Source organism: Podarcis cretensis, assembly GCF_951804945.1.
Source record: "Podarcis cretensis genome assembly, chromosome: 7".
NCBI classification, from domain to species: Eukaryota; Metazoa; Chordata; class Lepidosauria; order Squamata; family Lacertidae; genus Podarcis; species Podarcis cretensis.
Window position 1 is genome coordinate 54,850,377 of NC_137176.1, and position 14,350 is coordinate 54,864,726.

At 43.1% G+C, this 14,350-nt stretch overlaps 1 protein-coding gene and 1 long non-coding RNA gene across 3 annotated transcripts in view; one reads left to right on the forward strand and one right to left on the reverse strand.

Moving 5' to 3' along the window:
* The window catches only part of LOC307219880, a 47,677-nt gene that overhangs the window by 22,730 nt on the left and 10,597 nt on the right, over nt 1-14,350 (forward strand). The gene's annotated exons all lie outside the window — the stretch shown is intronic.
* LOC307219872 (DGAT1/2-independent enzyme synthesizing storage lipids-like) lies at nt 403-14,116 on the reverse strand. 2 transcript variants are annotated; one of them, XM_079983401.1, is made up of 7 exons: nt 13,527-14,116; nt 12,046-12,160; nt 11,871-11,920; nt 6,085-6,275; nt 4,420-4,480; nt 2,275-2,414; nt 403-598 (listed from the first exon to the last, which is right to left on the reverse strand). In XM_079983401.1, the coding sequence occupies exons 1-7, from the start codon at nt 13,804-13,806 to the stop codon at nt 521-523; spliced, it is 915 nt and encodes a 304-aa protein (XP_079839527.1). In that variant the 5' UTR covers nt 13,807-14,116; the 3' UTR covers nt 403-520. The 2 variants fall into 2 exon arrangements, with proteins under 2 accessions (XP_079839527.1, XP_079839526.1); XM_079983400.1 differs by having other exon boundaries at nt 11,871-11,912; nt 12,038-12,160; nt 13,527-14,114.

Genomic DNA, 14,350 nt, shown 5'->3' on the forward strand with positions numbered 1-14,350 from the left:
TAATTTATAGACATTACTCTTTCATATGTAGTTGTTTATCTATTTTTCACCAATTCCAGCTGCCTTTTTGTTTTCTCTACTTTTCTTGCTATAATTTTAAAATGATTTGCATTATAGGGCTCAAATATTGGAGCACCCTTTTATAAACATAAAAGAAGTGCCACTTTTACTCTTTCACACGTAACATTATTTCATGTTTAGTTAAACACTCGCCTTCCTGTTATACTGTTCGATTCTGCCTCTACTAGTGCAAGTTCCCCAAAAAGGGGAATTCTGGCTGTATTGCAGGATAGGGCAGGAAAGCACTTGTACGTCTTCAAAAACGTAGGACCTTCTGCACACACAGCTGAGCTACTGAGCTAGGGACCCTTCCAAATAATTCATATACAATCCAGCACAATCCTGTGTATATCAACTTAGCTTTAATAACATAATTATTAATGCTTCCTATTACAGACATCTTCTCATGAACACTGCAACTGTTTTATATGGACTAGTTAGCTTTGTAATGCTTATCAAATCATTCTGAAAGAGCTCTTAATATATTTCCTGGCCTTTTTTGGTGTTTATCCCGAAGATTTTCAAGTGCAATCTTCGCCTGTTGAAAGAAAACCAGAGGAATACATTGTGTTAGAGGAATAGACTGCAGATTAGGTATTCACGGTTATTAATATCTGTGAGGAAAAAGCTAAAGGGATCAGAACCAGAGGCAACCCATTTATTCCAGCTATAGAAGCACAATATGTGACTTCTTTCTGGGATACACAACTGACTTTGTACACAGAGATGTGTTGCATGAGAGTCCTTGTCTCTCCACCCTCAAAAGTGGTTTCTTCAACATGGAGGGTTGGGCCAGAGCAGCCAGGGTGAGGAACCCCCACTAGGAAACTGCTCATCTCTCAGTGAATCCAGCCCACTCTCTGTATGTTTACCAAGAGCACTGTATGAGAATGGCAGAGAAACAATCAAACATATGTGCCTTGGGCTGCTTTGTACACAGTAGCTACCTTGCATGGTTGTTACAATGTAGGATAAAAGGAGCGAACCTCAGGACAACCATGGCATAACCCCTTGCAGAAAGAAATTTCTTATCTGCCCCTTTAAACAGGCAATCAAAACCTGAAACTTGATGCAGCAAGAAAACAAGGAGAAAGGGCTTGGAGAAGGACCAGGCATACTAAAAAATGTTCCCACCCTGTTCCCATTAGCCACCAGGACCCTACATGCTCCTCCCCTTAGCCCCCTCCCTTTGGGACTCAGCATCCCAAGTTTTCCTGGAGGAAGGGGGAAAGTGTAACATCCCCTGCAGGAGCAGGTAGAATAAGTCATGCAATGTAATACCATACAAATGGTATCTGTGTTTGACATTGTCTTCAGTGAAATGGCATCTCATTTAGGAGCTTGCTGATGCACGAGTAATAACAAATTACAAATGTGTTGCAGAGTTGACAGCTTGGTAGTTGGTCAGGAATTATGGCACCGTTTAACAAAGCTGTATCCAATGCTCTCTTAAACACACATCAGTGTGTACATGCAACACATATCAACTTGTACAATAAATTGTCTTCCTCTTCAACCCTCTCCATATCCTCAAAAATTAGCACTAGGGTGGCTTGGAGGTACCTTCTCAGGCAGATTCTGGAGCACATAGTGTTGGGTTGCCATATGTTTGGGAAATCCCAGACTGGTCCTTTTGGGGCCATCTGGGGGGTTTCTTTTTTCAGTTTTAAGGAAATATCCGACTTTGGGGGGTAAATTTGTGTGTGAGCTGTTTCGGGCCCCTACGTGAGTGGCTCTGGTTCTGTTTTGTGCATGTGGGCAGCTGGGGTGGGGAGATGGTACCCCCCCCAAAAAAATCTCAACTTTCTGTCCAATGGCCCCAAAGAAGCTCAGCTCAACACCTTTTTATGCAATTGACCAAAATTTTCAAGAGGAGCAATTAGAATAAGATCTATTATTTGATTATTGATATAAACCTCCAGAATGTACTTTGTATGCTCAACCCTAATATAGTGGGAAGAAGAAGTCCCATTGCATGAGCAGATCTCTCTTTGTACCACATAGTTTTTTCCATTTAATTAGTCTCAACAAGTTAAGGAGAGGGGAAATGGAGTGATGGGCATGATGCACAAAAGTATATATAATGAACCCTATGTCAGGTCATATAGAATAAGGAAATCAATATGTACAATACAGTTTAGAGCTGAAAGAGAGAGAAACCAAGAGGAAAAGAAATATTCCGCTTTTAAACTTGCAAGTTTAGAGTTAACTTACTCTTTCAGCCAGCTCTACAGCTGTTATATTTGGATCATATGGGATGGGTTCTCCAATAAATGTCCTCAATTTCACTGGAAATCCTCCGTAAATGGGAAGAAGCATACATCGAGTTTTCTCATACAGCCATTTTGTCAGCCCTGTGTATGAAATGGAAGAAGATTCTGAAGGAAAGCGACACCATATCAAATCTGAAATTAGTTGACATTCTCAGTGTTTAGCAATTGCAATAAATAGGAAGAGAGGAAGAGTTAAATTATATGAGTGCTTGGGAAAAGAGATACAGTGGTACCTCGGGTTACGAATGCTGCAACTTACGTTTTTTTGGGTTACGAACGATTGTAACCCGGAAGTTGTCCAAACTCTTGGAGGACTGGCTGCTGGCTGGAGGCAAACCCGGACATCGGCAGGGCCTACAGAGCTCTCAGAGGCCTCCGCAAATGGAGGCAAACAAGACCCGACACCCATGGTGCCTAGAGCAGCTCCACTAATGCCGGGAGACAATCCCCAACATCCACGGTGCCTAGAGCGGTTCCGCGAATGCCAGGATCCAAACCCCGACATTTGTGGTGCCTGCAGGGCTCCGCAAATGCCGGGAGCCAAGCTCTGGCATTTGCGGTGCCTAGAGCGGCTCCGCGAATACCGGGAGCCTAGCCCTGACATCCGCGGTGCCTACAGGGCTCTGCAAATGCCGGGATCCAAACCCCGACATCCATGGTGGCTGCAGAGGCTCTGCGACTGGGCTCCAGTAAAGTTGATGAATCCATGAAACAGTAAAATTTGTGTTAAATTGCTGTTTTAGGGGGTATTTTTTCATCATCTGGAACGGATCAATCCACTTTCCATTACTTTCAATGGGAAAGTCCGCTTCAGATTAAGAACGCTTCAGGTTAAGTACAGACTTCCGGAACCAATTAAGTACTTAACCTGAGGTACCACTGTACAAGACATTCAGTCAGCTCTTATCAGCTCTTTGCAATCAGTCATAAGTTTTGTACAATAGACTGCAGAATATGGTATGCTTCCTGTTCAGTTCCCCTCCATGTTAGGGTTGTAGATTATAGCTTTCTGTTAAATCTACTAGAAAACTAAGCAAGGGCATGTTCACTCAGTACTGAGGCAGGCAGCACAGCTCTTGCAGATAAGTGTACATGTAATAAAATCTATCAGTGAGTAGTAAATAAATATTCTTTTTAAAAGATCATTCTATATTATTAAAATGTATATTGCCTGAGATCTCTTGATCAACCAAGGTATTTAACTTACTTGTCTTTCCAATGGTCCTGTATGCTTTACAACTGTTTTGTGTAAAAAGATGATGGGCTAAAAAAATAAAAGATGAAACAAACATGAAAAGAAAGGTGAGGGCTGTATAATTATTTTGTCCCAACCATCCTGCCTTTATTTTTGTTATGGGCTACGAAGAATGCTTCACATCTGGGATTATAATGAGAAGCAACTCATACATGATAATGTAATTGGCTTTAAAATTCCTGGCACATCTATTCAGATATCTCAGATGAAGAAACTTCAGAAGCTGTCCTCCAGATTTTCAGGAATTTGAGGGGGGAAAAGAATTTCCTGGTTTGCCCTGAGGGGGAAAGGAAGCCAGGTTCAGCCAACCGGCCGCTGCATTTTGGAGTTTGGGGGCAGCTCGTAGGCAACGAGCACCCAAAAAAGGTCTTGGGGATGACCAGGACTCTGAGGGTTCCTGTGGAGGTCAAAAGCGAGTTCCCAACGGGTCTGAGATTCCATTTGGTGCTGGCCTAAACCGGCTGTCAAGCTGTGATCTCTGGGCTCCAATGTGCAGCGAGCAGCAGATTTCCCAGAAAATAAAACCAAGGAAAAAGGGATTTCCCGCCGGAGTGGTACCTATTTATGTACTTGTACTTTGACGTGCTTTCGAATTGCTAGGTTGGCAGGAGCAGGGACCGAGCAACAGGAGCTAACCCCGTCACGGGGAATCGAACTGCCGACCTTCTGATCGGCAAGTCCTAGGCTCTGTGGTTTAACCCACAGCGCCACCCATGTCCCTATAAAATCTATTAGTGAGCAGTTAATAGATATTCTTTTAAAAAGATCACTCTATAGTATTAAAATGTATATTGCCTGAGATCTCTTGATTAATCAAGATATTTAACTTACTTGTCTTTCCAATGGTCCTGTATGCTTCACAAATGTTTTGTGTAAAAATAGGGATGGTGGGCTAAAAAAATAAAAGATGAAACGAACATGAAAAGAAAGGTGAGGATTGGATAATTATTTTGCCCCAAGCATCCTGCCTTTACTTTTGTTATGGACTACGAAGAATACTTCACATCTGGGATTATAATGAGAAGCAACTCATAAATGATAATGTAATTGGCTTTAAAATTCCTGACACATCTATTGAAATCTCTCAGATGAAGAAAATTCAGAAGCTGTCCTCCAGATTTTCAGGAACTGAAGGCGGGGGGGAGAATTTCCTGGTTTGCCCTGAGGGGGAAAGGAAGCCAGGTTCAGCCAACCGGCCGCTGCTTTTTGGAGTTTAGGGGCAGCTCATAGGCAACGAGCACCCAAAAAAGGTCTTGGGGATGACCAGGACTCTGAGGGTTCCTGTGGAGGTCAAAAGCGAGTTCCCAACGGGTCTGAGGTTCCATTTGGTGCTGGCCTAACCCGGCTGTCAAGCTGTCATCTCTGGGCTCCAGTGTTTTCCAGCAACAAGCTGCCTTGAATTTCCTACTCAGCGAGCAGCAGATTTCCCAGAAAATAAAACCAAGGGAAAAGGGATTTATTATTCAAGTGTCTTTAGCAGTTGGATTAATTTGGCAAACTTCCAGGAGAACAAAAAGGGAGTCTTCTCTGGAATTGCTGAATATCCTGCTTCAGATGGCTGAAGCACTGAAGGAAACAAAGAAAGTCTGCCATTGGAAATAAAAGGAGGGGGACGGGGGGATAAGAACTTTGAAAACTTTCTTTTGAAAGAAAAAAGCATTCAAATGGCCCTTGTGGTCTCTTCCAACTCTATGAAACTTTTATACTTCTCCCCCCTGGATTCAACTGGCGGAAGCTATAGCATCTCAGGAACTATTGGCAGACAATTTGGCTTTAATTGAATTGAGGCAAAAAGAGATGCTTTTATGATTTAGATCTATTGCTCAGCAATCTGGTGAAGCAATAAGGGATAAAATAATTGAGGCACTTGCAAATCTTATTGAGACTCAAAAGCAGGAGGTACATCAAGCTATTGATCATGCTTTCAGGGTTAAATCCCCGTATGCTAAGAAGAAAACATTTCTAGGAGATTGTTTGGTCTTTTTTTATTCTAGAAATATCAAAGACTGAGTGCTCCAGACATATTATGAGAAGGATCTTGAAATAGATGATGACTGGCAGCATTAAGATAAATACTGCAGTGTAATATGTTTTGATGGATTCAATAATGGAAAACTGAATAGTATAGTTTTTGTAAAATATGCAAGGATTTATGATATGTAAAATGAACTATCGAAGGAGAAGAAAGGAAGTCATTGATATCTTACGAATGTTAAATGAGTATTTTAAATAGTAAAACAATTTTTTAAAATAAAATTGTATATAAAAAAGAAAGATAAAAGTAAACACAGGTTTTCTTTTTAAATGTCACCAATTTCAGTAGGTTTGTTTTAAAGCAGGGGTGGGGAGACCTGTGGCACTCCAGATATCATTTGACCCCCAAACAGGATATTTGCCATCCTCAGCTTTTTTGGATGCTGGATCAAGGATGTCAACACATTACGTCTTATCTAGGATAATTGTGAAGGCAATGCAGACTGCACAAAGATCACTCACCACTTTCGCCTCCAAAGCTGCTTGAGCAAAACCTATGTGTTTACCCCACATTATGCAGTAATCATGACTATACAGTGCTTCTCTATCTCCACCAGGTGAAATGCCCATTAAATGGCCTTTCTTCATCATTTCCACAATTTCAGCTTTCTTGTAAGATTTCAACCCAATCACATAATAAAGCATCTGCAGCCCTGAAAAAATAAGCCCCAAATAGAAGAATGTATTTATGTGAAACCTATTTAGGAAATAGTGTGGATACAATACAAGTGTCATTATTCCAAAGATATTGCACTATTATTGGATCACAAGCATAGCTCTCTGCCAATCCATTTTAACAAGGATTTCATGGATGGGGACTTTATGCTAATTGCTCTTTTGCTCAGAGGTTCTGACAGTAGGCTTTTTTTGGAAAGCACATTGAGTGGGGTTGAGTGCTGAGGTGGCCACTTTTTAGGCATGTGTTCCTCAAGTCAAGTCTGTAATACATTCAAGTTTGCATTATGATAAAAATACAGCTCAAAGTGCCTTGCTGCACCATCCAAACCTTCAATCCCTTTAGGGTGCAGGGCTTTTGGATACAGTAGATACACACACACACAGGGGGGCAGGGGGGGGGGGAGATACACGCATGGCACAGAGGAGACAAAGCTGATGGAAAACTGCCTCTACCAGCAGAGATTGGTACACAGATATATGGGTGGAGGTTATATGCTGCATTAATTAACCTAATGGAAAAAACTCCAAACAGCGCTCTGTGCTACTGCGCCTCTTTGGCCTCCTTCCTTCCTTCCTTTAAATGACTTTTCTGTGATGTCATAGTTTCCTGGGGTGGCTGCTGTGTGCATGCAGAGGAAGATGATGGGGGGGAGTGGCAGTGGACAGTCATGAACACTACAGCAAGGGTGCCACATGTGTTTGATTGCAGTGCCACATGGGGGCATAAAAGCTGTGTGTGGGAGTGCTCGATAGGCCATGTTGAGGCATCTGATCATAGCCTGCATTTTTATCAAGGCTTATATTTTGATCAGATTCCTGTATTCTAAAAATGAGCTTAAATTCACAAATGTTTCAAGGGAGGAAACTAGCAGGAAGCTGGCAAGCTCTTGGGCAGAGGGCCCCTCTGGTTTATTGCGGTCATAAAAAGGCTGAGAGCGAGGTTGCTGACCTTGCATGTTGCAGAGTACAACTAAGCTGTAAAAGCGGTTAAATTAAGAAGTAGGTAAATAGTAAGGTTTTACCATTTGGCCTCTCATCATACAAAGAGTCATTTGCCTAAAGGTCAAAAAGGCTAAGCATCTGGCTGGCAGAAAGGGAGGGAGTATTTTGGGAAGCCTTTTTTTAAAAGTTGTTTCTTTCTTAAACTGAGATCCTTTTACTCTGCAAAGATTTCTTTTCCTTTTAAAAGGTTATTTATGTTATGTATAATATGATATTTTGTTGTCTGAATGCAGTAAGCATCTAGAAAGTAAGAAATGTTAGATTCTTATTTCATAGAATCATATTGTTGGAATAGACCACAGGGGCCACCGAATCCAGCCCCCTGCCAGACAGGAAACACCATCAGAGCACTCCAGACATATGGTTGTCAGGCCTTTGTTTAAAGACCTCCAAAAAAAGGAGATCTTTCATTGATGATGCGTGAGAATGTGAACCCAAGATCTCTGACATCTGTTTAAAATAAAATTAGCCACCATCTGTTTTAGCCATCTGCTCTATTTTAGAATTAAGGGGGCAAAGGTGATCTGGTAATTAAGGTGCCTTGTAGAGGTTAATGGCTACTTGTTTGCCAATTATAAATAGAAGGAAATATAGCTTTTTGTTTCCCATAAAAGGCAATAGGAAATGGGTGTATCTTTTATGATTGGTTCTAGCAAACAGCCAATAGGAATTTCAACCAGGCTGATTGGACAGAGGCAGCCAAAGGAGGAGCAAGGGGGCTGCGTTAAGGAAATATAAGTGCTGGCCATAATGGCAGGAGGGCAGGCCAGAGCTTGGTAACCATATACCACTGTGCCTCTCATTTATTTGTCCGACCAATAAATTATTATTTTAATTTCTCTATTGCTGCGTTGAGTATTTCATTCCATCTAAGCGTTAACCACAAGCAGGGTGCTACAATGTGTTTGGGTGGGCGATGTTTTCTGGGATCTGTGTGCAGATTTGGTGATAGGTTGGAGTTGCTGTGAAAGCATGTCTTTGGAGCTTCACTTGGGCTTCTGCCCTTTTCCTTTGCTGTAGCTCCCACCCCTTCGCAGCTGCCACCCAGTGGTGTTTGAATACAGAGGATTTTGCACAGGTGGTTTGCCCTAGTGCAGATGCTCCCAAGCAGAATCCCATACTTTGCGTTGTTCTTTCCTTTAAGGAATATCCCATCATTACTAATGACTGAACTTTACAAAACTCTTTGTACTTGAGAAAACCATAAACTTAGAGACCCCAAAGCCTAAGCCTTGTCGTATTCTGACATTAAAGTGAGCAGCAATTATTACATGAAAGCTTGTAGTCATTACCGAGGAGGGAGGTTTAGTCGTTATTTGAGGACTAACCCTGCCTCCGGGTCTGGTCTTGTCCAGATTGATACTGGAATCAGCAGGGATACCCACTTGACCTGAAGGTGGTGCTGTGCAATGCCTGGTCAATGAACCATAAGACCACTGCCATCCATGACTTGATCATGGATGGAGGACTTGACCTGGCTTGTGTAACAGGCCTTGTGGGTGGGGAGGGGGCGTATGCAGTGATTTTTAGGAAGTCATTAATTTGCACCAGGCATCCTATTGGGAAGACCTAGTTCTCTGAGTGCATGTACTGGAAGTTGGGCAATAGGGGCAGTACAGGATTCCTTTTGGTGTACTGACCTCCCCGCTGCACCAAGGAATCCCTGCCTGAGCTGCTTCAGGTCATGGCAGATGTTCTCCTGGAGACACCTAGTTTGGTTGTCCTAGGGGATTTTAACATCCATGCCGACATGACCTTACAAGGGGCCACTCAGGACTTCGTGGAAAGCATGGCCTCTATGGGGCTGTCCCTGAATAAGTCTGGCCCAACTTATAGCCGCGGACATGCCTTAGACCTGGTGTTTACCTCTATGGATGTTGGTGATCTGACACTAAGTAAAAGTGAAACTAATGAAGTGCCATAGTCAGATCACTTCCTGGTGCAACTGGACTTCTCCGCAACCCTTCCCCTCTGCGGAGAGGTGGGACTGATTCAGATGTTCTGCCCCCACCACTTAATGGATCCAAATGGCTTCCAAAGAGTGGTAGGGGATGCTTTATCCCATGTTGATGGCCTTTCAGCTGATTCCCTGGTGGCCTGCTGGAATGTGGAGTTAACTAGGGCTATTGACTGTTTGGCTCCGAAGCGCCCTCTCTGATTGCATGGAACCTGGACAGCCCCGTGGTTTTCCACGGATCTGAGGGCAATGAAACAATCGCTGAGACGACTAGAGTGCCAGTGGCAGATAACTCATTCTGAAGCTGACCGGACATGGGTTAGAGCTCAGTATCGAGTCTACCAAGTGGCGATAGCAACGGCGAAGAATACTTTCTTCACTGCCTCTATTGCATCTGCAGAAAACAGCAGCAGGAGACTTTTTCAGGTGGTTTGCAATTTAGCGGAACCACCTGCTCCATCGGGGCACAGTACGGGCCACATGATCTCCTGCAATGATTTTGCAAAGTTTTTTGCAGGTAAAGTCGTTCAGATTCAGGAAAAGGTAGACTCCACCGTGGGAGCAGAGCCGGGGCAGGAGAGTGCTAGAGTCCTGTCTAGTCATGTTGCATGGGATCAATTCCAATCTGTTACCTCTGAGGATGTGGACAGGCTGCTTAGACGAGTGAAACCAACTACCTGTCTCCTTGATCCTTATAAAAGCTAGTTGGGAAGGGCTGGGCGATGGGCTTTGTGGGGTGGTGAATGCTTCTCTCTGTGAGGGAGCCTTCCCAGACCTGCTGAAAGAGGTGGTCATTAAACCGCTTCTTTAAAAAAACAACTCTAGACCCAGCCAATATGGCCAACTATCGTGCAGTCTCAAATCTTCCACTCTTGGGCAAGGTGATTGAGCGAGTGGTTGCTGAACAACTTCAGGCATGCCTGGAAGAAGCGGACCATTTGGATCCCTTCCAGTCAGGATTCAGGCTTCATCATGGGACTGAAACTGCCTTGGTCACACTGGTTGATGATCTCCGGCAGGCTAGGGACAAAGGTGAGAGCTGTTTCCTAGTTCTGCTGGATCTCTCAGCGGCTTTTGGTACCATCAACCATAACATCTTTCTGGACTGTCTAGAAGGGCTGGGAGCTGGGGCACTGTTATACAGTGGTTCCGCTCCCTCCTCCTGGGCCGTGTTCAGCAAGTGGTAGTAGGGGATGAGTGTTCAGACCCCTGGGCTCTCACTTGTGGGGTGCCTCAGGGTTCTGTCCTCTCCCCCATGCTTTTTAACATCTACATGCGGCCATCAGGGAGGTTGGGTGTTCATCAATATGCAGATGATACCCAGCTCTACCTCTTTCAACCAGTGAACCAGTGAAGGCGATGAAGGTCCTGTGTGAGTGTCTGGAGGTGGTTGGAGGATGGATGGCAGCTAACAGATCGAGGTTGAATCCTGACAAGACAGAAGTACTGTTTTAGGGGGACAGGAGGCGGGTGGGTGTGGAGGACTCACTGGTCCTGAATGGGATAACGGTGCCCCTGAAGGACCAGGTGCGCAGCCTGGGAGTCATTTTGGACTCACAGCTGTCCATGGAGGTGCAGGTCAATTCTGTGTCCAGGGCAGCTGTTTAACAGCTCCATCTGTATGCAGGCTGAGATCCTATCTGCCCGCGGACTGTCTCGCCAGAGTGGTGCATGCTCCAGTTATCTACTGCTTGGACTACTGCAATGTGCTCTACGTGGGGCTACCTTTGAAGGTGACCCGGAAACTACAACTAATTCAGAATGTGGCAGCTAGACTGGTGACTGGGAGTGTCCACCGAGACCACATAACACCAGTCTTGAAAGACCTACATTGGCTCCCAGTATGTTTCAGAGCACAATTAAAAGTGTTTAAAGCCCTAAATGGCCTCGGTCCACTAAACCTGAAGGAGCGTCTCCACCCCCATTACTCTGCTCGGAAACTGAGGTCTAGTGCTGAGGGCCTTCTGGTGGTTCCCTCACTGCGAGAAGCCAAGTTACAGGGAACCAGGCAGAGGGCCTTCTCGGTAGTGGCACCTGCCCTGTGGAACGCCCTCCCACCAGATGTCAAAGAGAAAAACAACTACCAGACTTTTAGAAGACATCTGAAGGCAGCCCTGTTTTTAGGGAAGCTTTTCGTGTTTAACAGACTACAGTATTTTAATACTTTGTTGGAAGCCGCTCAGAGAGGCTGAGGAAACCCAGCCAGATGGGCGGGGTATAAATAATAAATTATTATTATTATTATAGCATAGGAATCAGATGACATTATCCAGATTCCTCAGTTTTTAGATCTCTGGGGAAGAATGTAGACAGAAAAGCACAGCATTTCTTCATGGAGACCATTTCTGCTGACTCAGTTGTGAATTGGAAATAATTATTCATCCTGCATTCATTCTCTTTTACTAGCAAAGACTTGGTGTGAAAGTACCTTCATCTGCACTAACTAAACTATTTCACCTGTTGCTGCTATTTTATTTATCAGTTGTTTTTACCTACTTTCCTGATATACAGTTTTATATTTTAAAGCATTTTTTCATAGCTTATAGCATTGTTTTTTGTCATATTTTACATGTTTTATGTAAAAAAAATGATTTAAATTTAAATAATTTACCTGGTATCCAATACACGACATGATGAGTTAATGAAAAGCACCCTCTCCCCGTCTCTAAAAAATTGTTGTTGTTTAGTCGTTTAGTCGTGTCCGACTCTTCGTGACCCCATGGACCAGAGAACGCCAGGCACTCCTGTCCTCCACTGCCCCCCGCAGCTTGGTCAGACTCATGCTGGTCTCTAAAAAATATCTAGCCACAAATAAGGCATAGCCGAGAGGAGCAACTCCATGATGATAAATAATAATCCCTGGTCCTTTAGGGAGATTTTCCATGCCAGTAATTTCATAACCTGAAAATAATACGAAATGCAACAAAGAAATATCGCAACCATTACTGGAGAAAATCAGTGTGGTTCAGGGGGGAAAAAAGAAATTTAAGATCAGGTTAAAAGCTCTGTTGTATGCTTTTGAATTATGGAGCTGGAGGAGACTCTTGAGAGTCCCATGGACTGCAAGAAGATCAAACCTATCCATTCTTAAGGAAATGAGCCCTGAGTGCTCACTGGAAGGACAGATCCTGAAGCTGAGGCTCCAATACTTTGGCTACCTTATGAGAAGAGAAGACTCCCTGGAAAAGACCCTGATGTTGGGAAAGATTGAGGGCACAAGGAGAAGGGGTTGACAGAGGACAAGATGTTTGGACAGTGTTCTCGAAGCTACCAGCATGAGTCTGACCGAACCGCGGGAGGCAGTAGAAGACAGGAGTGCCTGGTATGCTCTGGTCCATGGGGTCACGAAGAGTCAGACACGACTAAATGACTAAACAACAACGACAATATGCTCCAGCATTCTGGATGCTAGGTTGTCATCCACATGGATCAAGACTTTCTCTATGGTGGTCCCTTAATGAATGGACTTCTCCTCTCGTAGAATGTCCCTTCCTTGCTTCCTTTTGAGCACAGCTGGAAACATTTTTGCCCAGACTTTGAGTGAGCTAAAACTGTGTTTTGCTGTTTAAGTCTACTTTAAGCTTTTATATGGGGTTTAGCCCTTGGGATGGTTTAATATGTTGTTTCAACACTTACAGTAACATGAGACCTGTGGGAAGCATTGAGTACATATAAAGAGTCCTATGGATCAGGCCAAAGGCCTCTATTTCAGACTATCCTGTTTCCCGCAGTGTCCATCTAAATTAGTAGCCATCACCATATCCTTTGCTGGCATATTCCATTGTTTGTGTACATAGTTGCTAATTGTGTCCCTGTGAGGTGTAAACAACATTCTCCAGGTTTCTGTTGGAGAAGAAGTGTACTTAAAATGTGGTTTAAATGTATAGTGTTTATACAACTACCAGCCGACCCTTTCTTTTGTAATCTGTCTTATTTATTTATTTTATCATTTATTGAATTTATATACCACGCTATACCTGGAGGCCTCAGGGCAGTTCACAGAACCACCTTAGTTTCATACTTCACAAAATGCTTTGTTTTACTTATTACATAAATAAATAGCCATGCCTTTGTTTCGATCCTTATGTAGCCAACCCAAACTTGTAGGTGTTGTGACTCTGAGGGGGGTTCAGAGGCCCAGTCCTGCCTGATTCACTGTGGCAACTATTGTTCCATTACTTCAAGCCTGAAATTCTGATCCTCAGTCCTATGAAATTATAGTGACTCATAAGGAAGAATTATTGCTATGAATGAAACTTTTACTCACCATGCCATATCTTTCCATATATATTTGTAATATGAGCAATAAATTTTCTTGGCTTTTTCCAAATTTTGCTATCAGGACCAGTTTCTTGGTGCTTATTCATCTTCATGTAAACATATAGCCCAAATGAGCAAGCACAGCCAACCAAATATATATCTATTAATAATGAACAAAGCAAAATCAGAAGCTTATGAAGCCACCAAGGGTGAACCACTGAGCTCAGGTATTCTTCTAAATAAGGAAAACTAATCAAGTTTTGCAGCATTTGATTAAAGCAGATCATTGTTTCCTGATCTGAAGCACCAAGCGTATGCCAATGAAATAAATATATGAAGTGAAATTTTCTTCAGTTGGGATGCTATTTCCCCCACTGTTTACCTGTAAAACAGAAAATGCAGAACATTGATTTGATCTGCCTTCCCAGAAACATTCATGAATACATGAAAATCTCATGCTGCTTAATATTTCCCTAGTTTTCCGCAGTGTAACTTGCCAAGTTGCTGTATTGTGTTTCCAACGTCCATCATGGAGATTTACAAAATTACAAATATATGACTCTATCATTTATCTGTTGTAAAGCAAGCTGGTTTCATTCCACTACTGAATATTTTTTTTGTTATTTTTTGCATTTCCAGAAACAGGAACAAAGAGTATATTTAACCCCCACACCCCACCCCGTCCCACTTACAACCATACCAAATACAGCATATCTACTTATACCATGTGACTTCCCTTTCACAGTTTTCCTGGTTCCATTTGCTTTTCTACTACTCCGCGTAATCCACATCTTTTTCATCATTTGGTACTTTATCTATTTCGACTCTGCT